Here is a 20,311-nt window from a genome sequence, read left to right on the forward strand (position 1 = left end):
GTAGGGGACGAGACGTTGACAAAAAACGTAGCGTGTGGCGTGCTGCGCAGAGATCAGGCAAAGTCAGGCACGCCGAAACAGACATTGGACGTAGTGCATGGCATAAGGCGCACAAGTCAGCCATAGGCCAGGCACGGCAAACAAAAGGTCATTGAGGAAAGTACAACAAGAGACAGCCACACAGCACAGCGCACAAGATCCCTTGAAGGCACACGGAGAAACAAAGAAAACGGCTGACCTGGAGTCCACACAGGCAGAAGGACACAGCGGTGGGGAGAATCCATGGAGAGACCACAGGAAGAGTCGAGTTGCAGATCGTGCAGGGTGTCAATGAGGTAGACAGGTGCACTGTAGTAAAAGAAAGGAGCGGCTTACTCGGGCAGGAAGGAGGGAGGGTAGACAGAGAACTTTAAAACTTTAGGAATAAATCGGAGGCTTGAGGATTGTTGCACGCGTAGGATTCAACGTGTAGCCAACTAGTCGCCATATTTTTGTAGTAATTATGCAGGATCCGAGTTTGTTTTAGTAGGTTTATTCCAGTAAGGCTACACGGTAAACAGTACTTCACAGCCAGCTTCCCATCCAGCTCCACTCGCTCACAGTGCCTTTAAACCAATGCATTCCCAACAGAAAGGCTACAAAGCAACAATAGAACCTCTGAGAGAGAATGACAGAGGAAACACAGAAAACTCTGCTCCCAGCACTACGCATAGATACAGAAACACAGAACACTCTGCTCCCAGCACTACGCATATATACTTCAATCCCTCACAAACATTATTGAAAATGGAACAAGTACAACCTGTGGGAGAGAACAAAACAATAAAAACAAAACTCCACAGAGTCGATTAGGATGCTTTACGGGCACGATGAGTGAACAAGTACAGCTGGGATCACCAGGCATCACAGCACGCCTCCGCTGTTTTAACCAGGCTGCTCTGGGCACGAATGGCAGTGTAGATGAACTCTGGAACTCTCGCTCACCAGTTCGAATTGTCACAGCTCAGCTGGGCACTATGGATCCTGTCTCACCGGGGCACTATGGATCCTGTCTCACCGGGGCACTGTGGATCCTGTCTCACCTGGGCACTGTGGATCCTCTCACCTGGGTACTGTGGATCCTGTCTCACCTGGGCACTGTGGATCCTGTCTCACCTGGGCACTGTGGATCCTGTCTCACCTGGGCACTGTGGATCCTCTCACCTGGGTACTGTGGATCCTCTCACCTGGGCACTGTGGATCCTCTCACCTGGGCACTGTGGATCCTGTCTCACCTGGGTACTGTGGATCCTCTCACCTGGGCACTGTGGATCCTGTCTCACCTGGGCACTGTGGATCCTCTCACCTGGGCACTGTGGATCCTCTCACCTGGGCACTGTGGATCCTCTCACCTGGGCACTGTGGATCCTCTCACCTGGGTACTGTGGATCCTGTCTCACCTGGGCACTGTGGATCCTGTCTCACCTGGGCACTGTGGATCCTGTCTCACCTGGGCACTGTGGATCCTCTCACCTGGGCACTGTGGATCCTCTCACCTGGGCACTGTGGATCCTCTCACCTGGGCACTGTGGATCCTGTCTCACCTGGGTACTGTGGATCCTCTCACCTGGGCACTGTGGATCCTGTCTCACCTGGGCACTGTGGATCCTCTCACCTGGGCACTGTGGATCCTCTCACCTGGGCACTGTGGATCCTCTCACCTGGGCACTGTGGATCCTGTCTCACCTCAATTCAACTAACATATATCCCATATATTGAAGTACGTAAATCCCTTTCACTTCATATAAAAAATACTGAAGAACTATTGATTCATCAATCGATTAATTTCTGAAAAGGAGAAGGTTCAAATCAAGAAAATTATATAATACACATGAAGTCAGTTTCTCAACAAAGAACGTATTCACTTTTCAAGATGGTCACCGCGTTTTACATTCAACCTCACATAACGTCATAAACCTGCGCCTCACAGGTCTAAATTTTAAATAATCAGGCAGTATATAAATACACTAACACATCGGCCTGCGCGATTGAGACCCAATCCGTGACGGCCTCTTCTTCCGGTATAAGTCTATAGAATGAGCAAGTGCGAATTTTAGGATATCTCTGTACCATGTCAAACTGATCCACTTTTGACCAAAGTCCACCTTCTTGTGTCCATAAGAGTTTGGTTAATTATTTAACCACGGCACCACGCTAGACCTAATCTCTGACAAAAGCCTTCTTCTGTCTTCCCTAGAGTGTCTCACTAATTGACCCTGACACCAAGTGTGAGAAATCTCCAATGTAGTTGTCTAAAGACTCGTTATACTAGCTAAAAGGGATTTTTACAAGTCCAACATATAAGGAATTGGAGAGTTTGTGTACCACCAGATTATGCATTAAGTCTGCAATGTTTTTTTAATAAAAATAACTACAGCAATACTATCCCCCCTTTTGTTAATACAGATGCAAGTGTTGTTAAGTCCATATTAGACTGATTCACATTGAGGCAGTGTAATGTAATTTACACTTTTACACAGCTTAACCAGGTTTTATTTTTTAAACTCAGACATAATAAAGGCTAATCTGGTTTTTCTCCAATAGATTCTATGCAAACATTCGGCCTGACGCTTTTAAATCATCAGATTAGATTCGTGTTAAAACATAGTAAGTTATTTTTTGAATATAAGGTTATTAATTAGCCCTCGCCGTATATTTTCAACTCTATACACAGGTTGGTGAATATCTCTCTTTAGTCTATGAAATCTCTATTAAACTTTTACTCAAATCTCTGTTTTTTAAATTACTCATAGGTTATTTTAATTTAAATCTGAAAACCACTTTATTAAATGTTTCTTTTCACGGGTGTTTAACTTTCTTCAATTATTAGCACTTAATTTGTACACATAACGTACTGGATTATTCATTCAATTTAGGGGTCTTCGGTTCACAGTATAGAAATTTTGTCCTGATGATGGTCTAAAACATGAGAACAAATAGACCGAAACGTTGACAAGCTCACCTAATCCCATATACAAATAAATTGTTTAATAACATTCACGGTATCTTCTATAATGTTGCCCATGCTGTTAAAGATTTTGGAATAGCTGTAGACAAAAGTGTCAATGAGAAACTGACTAGTGTAAAAAGAATTTAACTCATTACACTTTTGTATACTTGTGTTTTACATTTCATGTACCCCCAATGAATTATTCTATATAAATTTATATTTTTCTGAGAAAGTATACACCCGTCTTGTTTTTGTTTTGAGATTCAATCATGTTGAAAAAATATGTTTACCTCCAAAAATGTATTGTTTGAAGTCACTATTTAGGACTCCATGAATATATGAGAATATTATAAAAATTTAGAGAAAAACAAATTCCCTTGTATGCATATTTACCTATTATTAGTCTACTTATGGGCACGAAATGTCATGAGCTCTTCTGAGATTTCCCCTTTGAATATAAGGTGGTGTTTCTTTGTGTGAGGCTGGGCAGTCGAAGGTCATACAGCTTGAGAAGGATGAGCTAAACTGCGCCCTGAAACTAAGCCTATGTATATGTCCCATGGCAGTTTTGAAATAGACTCTAGGTTCCGAGGCAGGCAGTGCAGCTACTTGAGGAGTCTCTCAGCATCAAAGTTAGCGCCCTTGGTCTCAAGGCTTTTCCAGGGCCATGGATGACTTTTAGGGCTCACGTGGCCAATACTGAATGCGTAGGCCTTCTTGGATGCAGTTCACGGCGTAAGGCAAAACATAACCTGAACTCTGCTGTCTGGAGTACCAGAGAGCCCTCCCCGTTATCCATCCAAGTAGGTGCCCTCGACGTCTTCTATGCTGGGTATGGATGATGACTCGGATGAGCCTTAGCACTGCATTATGTAATGACATCTAATAGCCTGGGAGCCAAACCGTATTGGTTCCTTATGGAGACAAAGGTTGCAAACCCTATGTTGAGCTGTCCATTTAAACTTGTTGTATCATTTACGGAGACATTAGAAAGTTGTGTTCTTCATACCCCAACCCTATGAGTCATTGTCATCCAACCTTAAAATGTTTGGTCTGTTTCTGTTCTGAAGCAGTCGGCAATCACATGATGCCTCCAGGTGTTCAGGACAGAATTTCCGATGATCCAATGTTGAGGATTCCTCTTTTGTAGCACAATGGGCTAGCACCTCCCAAAGATACGCCCAAACCTCATAGAAGAAAAAGTCTAATTGCAAGTGTATTTTGGGGTTTGGGGTAAAGTATCACAAGTAACCTTGAAACTGAAACATCTACTTTGAAGAAAGACATCTTTAAAAGTCTACACCCAAAACTAGATGGCATGAGTATACAAAACGTGATCTACAATGGTACATGCTGCAAACATTGATTATCCAATTGGAATGCACTAGCATATATCACAATGGAACACACTGTAAAAAACAACAGATTCTACCTCATAAGAGTGCACAGTAACTGCTCAATATGCACTAAAACCAAGACAAACTCCCCCACACTTGTCTGTTGAGAAATGTTTTTTTAATGCCATGGCAGCGTCTAGTTCTACTGTTGCTCGCCTGCTTTAGAACAATTGTCTTTTGTGCAAAAATCTGGATGAATACTCTGGTGAGGTTAGAAATCCACATTTTCAGCAAGTCTTTTTTCACAGGAAGCACCTTCTAGTCCTTTTACACTCCCACTCAAAGCTGACAATCTGATGAAGGTATCTTAACCCACCGTGGAGCCTTTGGTGATGTTGAAGATCTATATTTGGAGTTAACCTCTTCTCACTTTCAGAGTGACTCTCCTGTATGGACTTTCTGGTGCTTTAAAAGATTAATCTTTTGAGTAAATCTTTTGTCACATTTCGTGCATGGAAAGGGCCTCTCGCCTGTGTGATACATCAGGTGGCGTTGCAGATGTGACCTGTACATAAAGGTCTTTCCACATATATTGCATGGAATTAACTTTTCACCTCTGTGGATTCTCAGATGATGATCAAAATCCGTCTTATACACAAAGCTCCTCTCACATTCAGTGCAAGGAAAAGGATTGTTTCCATTGTGGAGTATCTGGTGGCGTTTTAGACTTGTCGACCGTGTAAAGCTCTTCCCACATTCATTGCAAAGATAAGATTTCTCACCTATGTGGATTTTCTGGTGATACTGAACATGTGCATTGTGAGTAAAGTTCTTGTCACAGTTATCCAAAGAAAAAGAATGAGCACCTGTTTCTTTTGTCTCTTGATCAAGCAGACTTATATTCCTAATAAACCTTGCATCACAATCAGTGAAGGGGCTCGCCTCTTCAAGCACGATCGTTTGGCATTGATTGAGGGTAGACTCATGAGTAAAGTTCATCTTGCTCTCACAGCACAAAGAGGACTCTTTTGAGATCATACTTCCTGGATCCGAAAGATCTGATGTAGAAGGAAAAAAGAAGAAAAACATTTAGAGCTATTGTATTTGTTTAAAAAGAAAATAATGAAGTAGGGTTTTCACTTGTCAAAGGCGGACAGTAACCAACAGGCAAGTAATAGGTGTTCAGCTGTCCTGTGAGTGGCCAGTCCATGCATGTTTTCATTATGTCTACACTTGCACATATAACCATTCTAGTTAACGGGACATATATTGAGAATTCCTCCACTAAAGCATGGTGGGAGCGGCTGAGGCACATAAGGGAAGCTGAATATACCATGGCTCAAAAATATCCCTGGATCTAACGAAATGCACATGGAATAAGGTAGATGAATACTTAGAAAACATTAAACTGCCATGATAATGTCTCACTACACTTTAGTCCAATGACACCCCTTTCTTCATAGCCACAATCTACGGCTAGAGGTCCAGATCGCCTCTAGTCATTGTGGATGTGTGTTGATGTCATTACTCTTCAGACCACTGTCCAGTACAAGATTTCTCTGTTCTTGTGGTGGTTTCACCTTCTTCGTTTTCTTTTACCTTTTTGGGTTGTTTTTTTTGTTATTATTTCTTTGTTTTAATCCCCTCTAGTGAGCACAGAATATGGGCCTATTCAATAGCCCCTGCCTTATCATCCATGCACTTTAACTATAGTGTGTTTTAGCAGCCAAAGGACAGCGTGATGTGACTGTTATAATGATCATTGAATACTTTTTCTGCAGTCTGAGCATTATTTGTTGTACTTTGCATACTCATGCCTCGTTTCTTCTTTTCTGGAATGTACTAATATTAATGGATACTCACCTTGTCATGCTGCTTTTGAAAAAGATTCAATAAAATATTCGGAAATAAAAACATGGTTATATAAACCATACAGCCCCATGCAGGGGTGAATCTCCAGCCCATAAGTGATATTTGGGAAACCAAAGTGGGAGGAGCCTTCACTGACAGAAAATGGTAAAAGGTGCTAAGATACCCATGCAAGATCTCCTGCTTCACCCACTTCTAATAGGTTAAATTTAATATACTACTCACGGCATAGCGCACACCACAGGAGGTAACCACTGTATGCCCCGGAGTGTTGTTTGAGTGTCCCAGATGCCACAGATCGCTAGCTGGATTTAAACAACAGCGATTTGAGTTTATAGGGTTGAGACATTTCTAGTCTGAAGTATTGGAAAACGTAACCCTAACTACTGGGTGACCAGTTAGGGATGTATGTTGGGACTGTTTCCCGACCAAAAAAAGAGTAAAGTTACAACGAGGTTCATTGCTCGGGTGCCAAACCCACTCTTTGGTGGATTTGGCGCCAGAGCAATGCATGATTTCGCTTGGTCAGACAGAGTTACCCTTCGGCGAGCAGACCCCCAGTTAGGCCCCCCAGCAGTGCCTCTACCTCTTATAAAAGTTTCTCTAGTATCGCTTGTGGCACGTTAACAATCAATCAGTCATATGATTTATAGAAGGCAACAGCTACCAAAAAATGCCTCTCGGCGCTAAAAGCAAGAAGAAAAACCACCACGCAAACATCAATCACTATCAAAGAGTCAAGTCTCCTGTTGAGCCCTGAACTGTTTATTATTCTCTGATAGCCGAAGAGCTAAACGTATCGAATTGCGGGCCTTAGTTGGATGCCAGGTAAGTGAAAGAGCATCCGCCCCTGGTTGTTAATTGAAACAGAGGGCATTTTACAAGTAAGGCCTTTTCCGATCTTTATGAATGACCTGGCTGATAATGACAGAACCAGTTACAGAGATATATACAAGCGTCCTAATTAAAAGAATGAAAAAAAGATGAATAAAGCGTTGTTGTTTGATTGAGAGCCAGTAAATGATCTTTCAATTTAAATCGGACCTATTGAGACTTGGGTAGTCCTAGAACCAATCTGGCACCAGCGTTTTGAACTATTTGTAAACGATTTAGCAGGTAAAAAGGTAATCTTAGGTAAAGAACATTAGCCTAGCTCAGTCTGGATGCACAATTGTTTTAAATGCTTCCATCTGGACAAATGTCAATGTTTTCTTCAAACCTCGAACCAGTGAGAAACATGTCCCCACAACCAATGAGATCTGGAAACCAAACAAAAGTTTATTATCAATTTTAGCACCCCAGGTTTCTAGGCACCGAAGTTGGGGGAAGAGACAACCTCAACTCTTTTGGCCACCAGTCATTGGACCAATCACTGGCAGCATGACCAAAGAGAAGTTCCATCTTAGAGGAATTGCATTTTAGACAATTACTGTTCATCCCTTCTACCACCTCCATCAGGCATTTCTTAAAAGTAGCCAGATATCAGATGCCTTTTTCCCAAACAAAAAGATAAGCTGGGTGTCGTCTGCGTAAGAACTCACCTTAACGCCAAATGCTACAATGGATATGGGCAAGCAGTGTCATGTACACATGAAACAGTGCAGGGCTCAACGAGGAGCCTGGGGGGACTTCATAGTTAAGCATTTTTGGGGGGTGGCGGAGAAAGTCTCCAACAAGACGGATTGCTTTCTAGCGGATAGGAACGATTGGATGCATCCAAGCATCGTCCCACCTACCCCCAGATCCCCAAGTCTGGACAGCAGTGTCTGATGAGAGATAGTGTCATAAGCTGCCGGCAAATCCAGCAGGACAAGGGCAGCCATTTGACCTTGATCAAGGCAGGTTTTAATCTCTTCGGATACTTCAAGAAAGGGCCAGCTCAGTGTCTAGATCGGAAGCCCGATTGGATGCAATAAATTATTTAATTCCAAGTGCCTACTCAGCTGGTGATTAACCAGTTTTTGAAGAACTTTTGAAGAGGCATCCTCATTTTGGCTAATGCAATAAGCCCCATTATGGACAAAAGTAAAAGGGTTCGAAAGGCGATCTGGGATCTTAGGGAGCATATAGTGCTTCTGAGATTGCCCACCAGGAGACCCGTCTCTTTGTGATACACGTTGATCCTGAGGTTCCTGTGGTTTGAACTAGATCTCGTGAAAGACAGGCCAACCGGGGCCAGGACAGCAGGGTCTACCCTGCACTTAGCACAATCTACTTATGTTTAAGAAAGTGCTTTGCTGCGGGATAAACCCATCCAGGACAAGGTGACTTGGGAGCAGTCTCTCCACAAGTATACTCGGTATTTTATACTCAGTATCCTGAATTGACAGTGGGATAGGAGGACATGTTTAATGGGTTACACCAGTGGTTCCCAAACTGGGGTCCGCGGACCCCCAGGGGTCCATGACACATTCCGAGGGGGTCCGCATGCAGGAGTTTTAAAAGCACTGCATAGTTCCTTGTATAATCATCAGTTTTTGGGCAGCAATAAAAGTGTCAAGATAACTCCGGTGATTAATGTACCTGCTGGAAAGAGATAGGGGTTGTGTCCAGTGGCAGCTTTGACTCATCTAAGGAAGCGCAGATGGTTAATATGCCTGCTGCAAAGAATGTCTACCATGCAATTTTTTTAAAGCAGTATTTTGTTTTGTGCATAGCTCAGTGGGTCCCTGCTTTTGCCATAGAGATTCATGTGTTATTGTGCAGTTCACAAGATCCAATCGTAATCTAGCAAAATGAGCTATGAACTGCCATCAAACAGCTGCATGCAAACTGCATAGTACAAGTTAGTAAGTTATGCTTTTTCCCACTCTTTCATTATTCCGATGCTGCTAAAAAGGTTTGTTTTGGTAGACATAAATCATTATTATTAAAGTCAAGACTAACCCCTGTGTTATGTTCTGAATCCGGAGTTTGTGCTAGACCAAGCACTCTTAAAAAATGCCTACCAGCATGGATGACATGTGAATCCTACACCTTGTAGTCCTCTTTGCCTTTTGTAACATTTTCTATGCCCTGATTTACACACGTATGATTCATTGTTTCTGTATGTGTGTGATCTAAAGTGCTCTGACAACCTACAGTGGTATGAAAGGTGCTATAAAATAAATTAAATAAACGTGACAGTGGGGCTATGGTGAGATGAGAGGCACTGTTGGAGGGTAGTAGTGAGGGAATTATTGCAGATTGTCATTCATTGAAGATTGCCAAAAGATTGTTGTATCCTTGTGCATAGTAAAGTCATTATTTACTATGCTTTAAAAGCTAATACAATTTAATATATAATGATAAATGTGTTGTAAAATGCACCATTTCCCCCCAGAGTTTCTTGGGAGAGAGTGTAAAATGCACCATTTCCTCCCAGATTTTCTTGGGAGAGAGCCTACCAAGGTCCCCTTTGTAGTGGTCAGGCTCACTTGCTGCACTTGGTGTGCACTATACAGGGACAGGTGTGACAACATTTGCCAGAGCAGCTTTAGGTTTCCAGTCCAGCCTTGGCAGGAGCAGGAGATTCGGGCAGCAAAATAAAACCAAACAATTAAAAGTTAATTGCAAGATGCAGCACCAACGTTCCATTAAGATTTTTTGATTTTTGCAAATATTGTTAATATAAAAATACTAAAATCTTTAGTAATTCAAGTCTAGTCTTTGTTTGGTGTGCACACATGTGTTTATTTTTGGGGAATTACAGTTGTAATGTTTGACATTTAAATCATACAAATTGCTTGGGGGTCCCCGGCTTCCAGTAGTGACTCAATGGGGGTCCTCAGGAGTGAAAAGTATGGGAACCCCTGGGTTACACCTAGGCTTTAATATCAAGATGGGTTATGTCTAATATGTCATTGGGAGACAGCCCAAGCTCCCAGCCGCTTAATAAAGCTCATTTAGCCTGTGGATCAGATGAGCTTCTTAAGCAACATAGAATTCGATCGGCAGGCCACCTGAGCCTGGCAAATCATCCCCCACTAATGCAACAATAGCGCATTTCACCTCCTGTTCAGTGATTGTTGAATCCATCACTTATGGTGAGAGTGTTTTACCCAAATAAGTTGTGTGGAACAGGCTCTGCTGCAACACAGAGAGATTATATGGTCCAACTGGACGTGTAACCCATGCAAGACTAGAGTACTCCTTCAACCCTTCATTCCTGTACTGCAATGAATCTACTCTCGACCAATCACTCTGCCATGATTCCAGGGCTTTAGTGTGGTGAGCCGCAGTGGAATGAGCAGAAAGGGTTGCGATGAATCAAGTTTTACAACAAGCACACTTTTGTAATCTCTTTCTAGTGCACATGGAATGTCCATCTAGTAAGTCAGTTTCTGTGATTTTGTTGCTAGGAAGTGGGGTTGTTCCACAATAGGGGCTTTTAAGGTAACCGGTATTATTAGGTGTCGTTATTGGCCCCTGATCAGTACATATCGCCCATCCTGTTCTAGCCACACCTCTTCAGCCATAAATGCTACTCCAGGTGGCAGCCAGATTGTAGCTCCTCTGATGAGCTGAAAACATTGTATAGTAGAGCTGACCCCTCCATCTATGTCTCAAAGTGCTCCTTTCCTTACTATTTAAATGGTGTTTCTTGTAGGAATGAAGCAGCTTTTCAGTGGGGCCTGTATCAGTCCTGGTATGTTCATTGATTGTTGATCACCTACCTAAACCTTTATTGCCTAGAGTGACTCTTGTGTGGGTTTTTAGGTGAATGATCTATTTAGAGGAGATACATTAAGGAATGTTTCCTTACCCAGCAGCACAGCTGATGAATGACGAGCAGGAGCTTTTCTGAAAAGCCAAAGGTGCCAGGTCCTTTCAAGGGTTTAGCAAGGTTTAGCTCTGCCAAACTTACGATGATGCTATTTAGTGCACAATGCTTCCCTAAGTTGAGTTTGTAGTGCTTTACACATAACACAGACAAGAAAAAACCTTTAAAAGTCAGAAGGCTAGACAGTGGAACCCTATAGACCTCAGCACCTGACTTGCTATCCCCATCTTTTTTTAGTATAATCTGGAGCAACCCAGAAAAGACGTGTGCACACTGAAAGGCACCCACTGTCACAATGTGATTCCAGTACAGGAATGGGAAATGCTACTTACCAGTATGCATCTGTTCTTGGCATGTAGAGCTGCAGATCTACACACTATGCATACATCGCCATCTGGTGTTGGGCCCGGATGTTTGCACTTGTTTTTGTCCTGGGAAGTCTTTGGAAGTCACAAGATAGGTGACTCCTCCTTAGGATCATAGTGCGCATGGGCATCGGCTCTATCCTCAGATTGTTTTTTGCCAACAGGGAAATGATGGAGCTTTGTAAGAAACAGGAAGATGCCCTTGTATGCTGTATCTAAATAAGATAATACTGGAACAGATAAAGGAAGCCGGGGAGGCGGGTGGGCGTGTGTAGATCTGCAGCTCTACATGACAAGAACAGATGCATACTGGTAAGTAGCATTTCCCGTTCGAGGCATATGAGCTGCAGATTACACACTATGCATAGACTGTATAGCAGTCCCCCTCCTTAGCGGCGGCCACCAGTATCTGTTGCAGTAGTCTGAAATAGTGTTTTGAGTACAGCTTGGCCCACACTAGCTTGTTGTTTTGATTGCACATCTACACAATAGTGTTTTGTGAACGTGTGCGGTGTAGACCATGTAGCTGCTCTGCAGATGTCATCTAAGGAAATGTTCCATAAAAATGCCATAGAAGCCCCTATTTTTCTTGAAGAGTGGGCTCTAGGAGGAACAGTTAAAGTACGTTTTGCTTTGTGGTAGCAAATTTGTATGCATTTAACAATTCCTCTGGCTATCCCAGACTTTGATATGGGATTGCTTTTGTGTAGTGGTGAGAAAGAAACAAAAAGTTGTTTAGTCTTTCGAAAAGGTTGTGTTCTCTCAATGTAATAAAGTAATGCTCTTTTAACATCTAAAGTAAGTAGAACTCTTTTTGCGAATGTGTGTGGTTGCGAGAAGAATACAGGCAACTCCACAGATTGATTGAGGAGAAAGGGAGAAATGACTTTAGGGAGGAATTTAGGATTAGTTCGGAGAACAACCTTATTGTGATGGATTTGTAAGAAGGGTTCCTGAATAGTTAGTGTCTGTAGCTCACTAACTCTTCTTAGAGAAGTAATGGCCACTAGGAAAGCAACCTTCTATGTTAAGAATTGTAGCTCACATTTATGTAGAGGTTCAAAGGGAGGCCCCATTAGTCTTGTGAGAACGATGTTTAAATTCCACACAGGTGAGGGTGGAACTCTGGGAGGAATTATCCTTTTGAGTCCTTCCATAAAGGCTTTGATGGCAGGTACCCTGAATAGTGATAAATGTTGTCTATTTTGTAGATCTGCTGCTATGGCAGCAAGGTGTAGCCTATTAGACGTATAGGCTAAGTTGCACCTTTGTAGGTGTAGTAGGTAGCCTATGATGTGTTGGATAGACACATCTAGGGGATTGTTGTTATTGTCATGACAATATATCACAAATCGTTTCCACTTGGCTGCTTAGCAGGCTCTAGTGGTAGGGCGTCTAGCTTCCTTAATGACGTTCATATATTCAGGAGGAAGGTTAAGGTAACAGAATTTAAGATTTCAGGAGCCAGATCGCAAGGTTGAGCTGAGCTGGGTCCGGGTGTCTGATCTCTCCACGGTTCTGGGTTAAGAGGCGTGGTGAGAGGTGTGATCTTTGGTGCGGAACTACGGACAGTTCCAGTAATGTGGTGTACCACGGTTGTCTGGCCCAAGTTGGAGCAACTAGAATGAGAGTCAGTGAGTATTGCTGTAGTCTGCGCACCACCAGTGGTATGAGTGGGAGAGGTGGAAAGGCGTACGCAAATCTGCCTGACCTGTTCATCCATATCGCATTGCCTTTGGCCAATGGGTGTGGGTATCTAGCGGTGAAGTTTGGGCATTTGGCGTTTTCGTGGGTGGCGAAGAGGTCTATGTGTGGTTGCCCCCACATTTGAAAGAATGGTTGAAGAACTTGTGGATGAAGATCCCACTCGTGGATCTGTTGCGTTTGACAACTTAACAGATCGGCTATGGTGTTTTGGACTCCTGGGACATGATGGGCTAGGAGAAAAATGTTCTGAGGGGTAGCCTATCTCCATATGTTATATGCTAGCTGAGAGAGCTGCAGAGTGTGTGTCCCGCCTTGTTTCTGTATGTAATACGTGGCTGTCATGTTGTCCGTGCGGACTAGGACAGTCTTGCCTGATATTTGTTTTTGTAATGCTTTTAAGGCTAGGAATATGGCGAGTAATTCCAGGTGATTGATGTGGAATAACTTTTGTTGAGGTGTCCACCTGCTCTGCATGGTGTGATGTAATAGGTGAGCTCCCCAGCCAGAGAGCGATGCGTCCGCTGTCATGACAATTTGAGGAACTGGCTCTAGGAACGGTCGCCCTTTGGAAAGGTATTTGGTGTTCCACCACTGCAGAGAGCGATGAGTGCGACCGTCTACCAACACCAGATCTGTTAGCTGTCCTTGAGCCTGGTTCCATTGGCGTTCTAAGCACTCTTGTATGGGACGCATCTGGAGTCTTGCATGAGGCACTATGATTATGCAAGAGGCCATCATCCCTATGAGCTGCATGAACACTCGAGCTGGAAGAGTGATGCGGCTGAAATTTGGTGAGGAGAGCGAGAATGCTTGCTATCCTGGCTGGACTGGGATAGGCTAGCGCTTTTGAGGCGTTTATTGTGGCGCCGAGGTACTGTTGCGTGTGAGCGGGTTGCAGATGAGACTTGGTGTGGTTTATTGTGAACCCCATGTCGTGGAGTAATTGGATAGTCGCGTGAGTGTGAGCCAGTCATCGAGGTATGGGAAGACATGAATGTGTTGTCTTCTTAGATGGGCTGCGACTACCGCTAGGCACTTTGGAAATACCCGTGGTGCTGTTGTGACTCCGAAAGGGAGTACTTTGAATTGATATTGCTGCCCGTCCACTACAAACCTGAGATATTTTCTGTGAGCTGCGTGAATGGGAATATGGAAATAGGCGTCCTTGAGATCTAAGGTAGCCAGAAAGTCGCCCTGTGAAAGCAGATGGAGGACTTGCTGAAGTGTGACCATGTGGAAATGGTCTAATTGTATGTATAGATTTAGTGGCCTGAGGTCTAGAATAGGTCTCAGAGAGCCGTCTTTCTTTGGTATGAGAAAATACAGGGAGTAAACTCCTGTGTTTTGTTGATGCAGGGGAACCAGTTCTATTGCACTTTTTTGTAGTAAGGAAATTACCTCTTATTTCAGGAGTGTCAAATGTTCTGTTGACATTGGACGCTGTTTGGGTGGAATGTTTGGGGGGTAGAGGTAAGTTCGAGACAGTAACCTGATTGCACTATTTGTCGCACCCACCTGTCTGTGGTGATGTTGGTCCTGACAGGAAGGAACTGTTGTAGTCTTCCCCCGACCAGAGTTGAATGGTCCGGAGGAAGCGGAGTGAAGTCATTGGGCAGGGGTGGAGGCAGAGCAGGTGGTGTTAGTCTTGCCTCTGCCCTTGTTATTGTTGCCTCTGTATCCTCCTCTTTGATAACCTCTGGTGAAGGTGGATTGGGTGGGAGCCTTGTAAGAGGTGGATTGGTTATCAGACGAGTAGCCCCTGGAGTTGCCTTTGTAGGATGAGTGACGAAAAGAACGTCTGGGAGCTTGCGATAGCAAGGCTTTGCACCTCAGGTTTAAAACTGGAAATGCGTAGCCACGCGTGCCTGCGGAGAAGAACACTTGTGTTTACTGCTCTAGATGCTGTATCTGCCACATCGAGAGCGCACCGGATGGAGGTGTTGGTGATAATTTTTCCCTCCTGTATGAGGTCGATGGCCTTATTTTTGTATTTGTCCGGGAGGTGTTGTAGTAGGGACTCCAACTCATCATAGTGAGCCCTATTGTATCTGGTTAACAGGGCCTGAGTGTTTGCGATGCGCCAAATGTTAGCTGCCTGTGACGCTGTTCTTTTGCCAGAGGCGTCCAGGAGTTTAGACTCTTTGTCAGGCGGAGCTGCATCACCTGATGTTTGCGAGTTAGCCCTCTTTCTAGCATTTGAGACCACCATAGAGTCTAATGGAACAGGGCCCTTAATGTAAGCTGGGTCTGTAGGGGCAGCTTTGTATTTTTTCTCAATTCTAGGATTGATGACTCTAGCCCTAACAGGGTCCTTAAATACCTCTGTAGCGTGTTTAATAACCCCTTTGAGCATGGGTAAAGTGGATGTGGACCTTTGGGTGGTGTCAAAAGTGTCCATTAAAAAATCCTCTTCGACCGGTTCTGTATGTAGATCGACCCCATGGTACTGGGCAGCTTGGTGTACCAGCTGATTAAAACCCATGGTGTCTTCTGGTGGGGAAGGCCTAGAGGGGTAGATGTCATCTTGCGGGACATTAGGGGCATCAGGCGTATTATAGTTATCCCAGGGGTCAGGGGAAGTTGGTGGACTGGGGTCCCCTAGTGGCAGGTCGTACGCACCGTCCCCTGTGTCATCATATGTGTCGTCATCGTCTACTGGTGTAGGGGATTACGTAGGAGAACGAGGTGGTGGGGGAGGTGGAGGAGGAGGTGGAAAAGGGACTCTAAGAGGTGATGTGCCTATGTCCCTCTTTTTAGGTGGTGGAGCTGGTGCAGGCATTTCCAGTGGTCTTTTCCTGGAACTCAAGTCAATTGACCAGTTTTAGGGTCTTTAGTTAGAGTTTTTTGTTGAGGGTCTGGTCGAAGCTCTTCTGAAGAAGGTTGGCTGTTCGGTGTCGACTGTGTCGATATCGAGGGCTTTTTCGGCGCCGGCTCCGGAGCGATTTTGGGCTTGGAGCCGTGTGGTTTACCAGTCTCTGTGTGCTTCTTCGGTGTCGATGGTTTTTTCGGCTCCGAAGAGTGCGAGTCCGAACTTTTGGGGAGTGGCTTCTTCGTCGACTCAGAGTGTTTTTTCGGTGCCGGGGAGTCACTGCTTGGTGTCTTCGGAGCCGAGGCCTTCGGGGTGGAAGCAGCGGTCAGCCCGGAGGATGGGTGGAGCTTCTTTTTCGGTGCCGATGATTGGGCTTCGGCGCCGGTGGCAGGCAGACTCGAGCCTGAGTCGCCGGAAGGCTTGGTAGGCTCGTTTGTCGGGCCCGAGGGCGGGGCATGGGAAGCAGTGTGTCGGTGTGCATCTGAGCCCGAAGGTAAAGGTGTGACCGAAGCCTTTTTTGCTGTAGGGAGTGGGTCGGGGTCGACTTCTCTGCTTACGACCCGTTGAGTCGGAGTCACTTCTTCGACGGAGTCATCAGCTTCGGAGGCGGTGATGAGGCCTTCTTCGACCCGCTCCTCTGGCACATCGACGCCCTCTCTGAAGATGTCGTCGGGGATCAAAGTCAACGAGCGAGCCATGGTCCTTCGAGCTCGTCGGTCCTGGATGGTCTTCTTCGAGCGGAAAGAGGCACAAGCTGGACAGTCTCTGGCCTCGTGCCCCGGAGAGAGGCAGAGGTTACACACCTCATGCAGATCGGTGTGGGGAAACTTTGACCCACATCGAAGACACTTTTTGAAAGGCGTCCTTTCCATGAGCCAGATGCCAAGGCTCAGGTCGGCCCGAAGGCCTGCTTCGACGACCGGAATTGAAAACTTGTAGAGATGCGCGCCGATTAGGGTTCACGATCGAGACAATACCGTCGAAAGGGTGAAGGATTGCACGTCGAAACAGGAATCGGTAACGGTTCCGAACTGGAGCGCGAAAAACACATCAGAGCCCAATGGCGGAAAAAAACAATCTGAGGATGGAGCCGATGCCCATTATGATCCTAAGGAGGAGTCACCTATCTCGTGACTTTCCAGGACAAAAACAAGTGCAAACATCCAGGCCCAACATCAGATGGCGATCTATGCATAGTGTGTAATCTGCAGCTCATATGCCTCGAACATAACAATTTAAACAAACAGCACAGGTGCACCACAGATAGACTTAGACAAAGAATTTTATAAAATCCATGTTCACAAGTATTCTTCCAGGTTCTTCTTTTATTTCAATAACATTTTAAAACGTGATCGAGATGATCAGAACACAGCCGACGCATTTCATCCTTATCAAAAGGACTTCTTCAGGGCACAGTGAGTCTGTTAGCGTTGTAAATAGTCCATAAAAGAAGAACCTGGAAGAATACTTGTGGACATGGATTTTATAAAAAATTTTCTCTAAGTCTATCTCTGGTGCACCTGTGTTGTTTGTTTAAAGAAAAAACGTTTGTGCCAAATTATTTTACAAACATCACCTCCAGTTTTCAAAATCTTCTCATGTGGAAGGTTCTTTTGTACTTTTGCAAACCTACATTATGTATATATTGATCTTTTCATGTTGTCAAGCTTCCACAATAATCAATGTTTTCCCTACAAATGACTAGTTTACTATTTAAAAAGAAGTTGAGTGATCACCCCCATGTCTACCATATTGCAATTAATGTTATGTTTTTTGTGCTCACCCGTAGTTCTTTTCTTAGGCTCTAGCGTCTTCGGTAAACATATTTCCTCCTCTTGTTTCGTACTCAGTGAAAAAACAGCTGTAATAACTGGAACCTCTGAAACGAGAATACACTATATATAACATGTGGTAAAAAAACGAAACTGAGAGGCAAAACCAAAAATGAACATCTTTCTACAGTAAGGCTCCACAATATGAATTGCAGAACAAGCAAGTGAGTGGGTTGGAGCAGCACAAAACGAAATCTTCCAAAATCTAGTGACACAAGCTTAGTTGGCTGCAGCAGGCATAGTGGTGACTGTGGCGTTGGTCTAACAATATGCAAATAGCGATACTTATCACAATGACTTTCAATTGACCGTTGACACTTCAGCCTTAGTGGATTAAGCAGCCTGAAGGCAGGTGGGGTCCTCGATTCATCCATCTTTGAATGCTTAATTCGGTTAAGACAACAATCGTCCCTGATGCACCGACTTGAAGGTGATACGTATGGACCTCCAGGATTTGGCCTGCAGCCAAGGTGCAGTGCAGGCAATCTCCCTCTTGTAGGGAAAATGTAGGGTACTGGGCTCCTGGTAAGGACTTTATTTAATGCACGCCACAGCTCAGAGCTTGATGCAGGCATCATACACAAAACAGCAGCCCTGCTCCTGCCTTTTAATTTTTCTGCAATCACAACCAGCACCCCCTTATCTAGTAGACAAACTCGCCATCTTTGATGGTTTTTGGCACACCAGCAGGAGACAATCAGACTGAGGACAAGTGAACAAAAGACGAAAAAGCAGCTGGCCTTCTCCATCTATACAAAAGACACACAACTGTTGTTTTTGCATTTGTCACCCTGAGTGGGACGGCTATGCCCAGACATGGGTCCCGTGCTCTCCATACCTCTGCAATCAAGCCATCCTGGCTGGAGAGGGTTGAAACCGGTCCTAGGATGCTTGTTTCCAGTCCAGGGAGGACCTGGCTTGGCAGTTCTGACTGGACTGTTCCCATGAGGCACAGGGTCAAGACTGATTTGCATATGGCTGGGTTCAAACTGGAATGGCATGGTGAGCAAAAAAACGATGGATTTAGGCCCAGATCTCTGTACTGGGGTGAATGTATGACATTGTTCTGCATTCTGTCCATCAACTGTTGTTTTTGCACTTTTCCATCTATGCACCAGCAACCCTGTATCCATCAGACCTGCCCTAACGTTGCTTCATTTTAGAAAGTGCTGAACATGCACCTCTTTGCAGTACAATACATCATAATGTATTACCAGTCCACAAACCAGCAAATGAAACACGTGCACTGAGTGTCTAATGCTGGGAAGGCCTCCAAGTTTGCGGTGTCTGGAGAAAGAAGGAATTGCTACTTACCACAATATGCATCTGTTCTTGGCATGTAGAGCTATAGAGTCACATGCTGAAGCATAGATCGCCATCTAGTGTTGGGCCCAGATGTTTGCACTTTGTTTTTCTTCGAAGAAGTCTTCCTTGTCACGAGGTTGGTGACTCCTCCCTCGGGTAATAGTGCGCATGGTCATCGGCTCCATCTTCAGATTGTTTTCCCGTCAGAGGATGAGAGAATGGAGTAGTAAAGAATAGAGATGACCAAGTGTATGTTTAGTAAACAGACAACTATAGCAGTTACAGGTACCCAGGGAGGTGGGTGGGCACATGTGACTCTATAGCTCTACATGCCATGGACAGATGCATACTGTGGTAAGTAGCATTTTCTGCTCGAGGCATGTGAACAATAGATCACATGCTGAAGCATAGACTATACAGCAGTCTCCCATTAGCGGTGGCTATCCTGTAACTGATGAAGTTGTCTGAAAGAGTGTCTAAGTACTGCTTGTCCCACATTAGCTTGTTGTCTGGACACGTCGCAGTCTTGTTTACTGTGTTCTGGCGACAAACAGGTTGCAGAAGCCTATGTGGATCGGTGTGTGGGTATTTCACGTGTCACTGAGGACAGAACTTGAAAGGAGTTTGTTTCATCGACTGCAAGTCGAACCGAGGGTTAGGCCCGACGGACTACCATGAGCTCTCCGATCGAAATTAGTTTTTAGATATAACACGATAAGCGAAGAAAGGGGAATGCGATCGGAAACAATACCGTCGAGGGTGAATGTTGTACACGTCGAGTAGAACCGAAGGATCGGCGTCAAACCGGAGCGTAGCTGGTAACATCCGAACCCAATGGCGGAAAAAAAAAAAACTGAGGATGGAGTTGATGACCATGCGCACTATCACACAAGGGAGAAGTCACCTACCTCATGACTAGGAAGACTTCTTCGAAGAAAAACAAAGTGCAAACATCTGGACCCAACATTAGATGGGGATCTACAGCTCACATGCCTCGAACTTGATGTTTATGTTGTGCGAAAGGAGGCTGAAAGACGAACGGGGGGACAGTAAATCAGATCAGAATGTGTTGTTAAGGGGAATGAGAGTGGGAGGGAGCAATAATGGAAAGTAAGAGCAGATGGGTTGGTAATGTGGAAAGAGTGAGGGAGGAGAGAAGAGCGGACGTGTATGTGAATGCCTCCAACACTGCACACAGTCTATGAATGAGGATCAGGACAAAAGGGCATCATCCTTACACTTTATCTGTAGTGTATGAATGTAGAGAGACACACTTGATTGCAGTCTGTGAATGGGGATGGGCACATGTTGCCCCTTCCTCGAATGCTGCTCACAG

General features: G+C 44.6%; 1 protein-coding gene across 10 annotated transcripts in view; it reads right to left on the reverse strand.

The window, feature by feature from the left end:
- Nucleotides 1-4,487: 4,487 nt before the first annotated feature.
- LOC146799811 (uncharacterized) overlaps nt 4,488-20,311 on the reverse strand; it is a 373,412-nt gene continuing 357,588 nt past the window's right edge. For all 10 annotated transcript variants that reach the window (XM_085620688.1, XM_085620685.1, XM_085620690.1 and 7 more), the window contains 2 exons: nt 17,622-17,717; nt 4,488-5,384 (listed from right to left, as the gene is read on the reverse strand). In XM_085620688.1, coding sequence (XP_085476814.1) covers nt 4,759-5,384; nt 17,622-17,717 — 722 coding nt within the window. In that variant the 3' untranslated portion in view covers nt 4,488-4,758. The remainder of the gene's footprint in view (nt 5,385-17,621; nt 17,718-20,311) is intronic.

Source organism: Triturus cristatus, chromosome 8, assembly GCF_964204655.1.
Source record: "Triturus cristatus chromosome 8, aTriCri1.1, whole genome shotgun sequence".
In the NCBI taxonomy this organism is placed as follows: domain Eukaryota; kingdom Metazoa; phylum Chordata; class Amphibia; order Caudata; family Salamandridae; genus Triturus; species Triturus cristatus.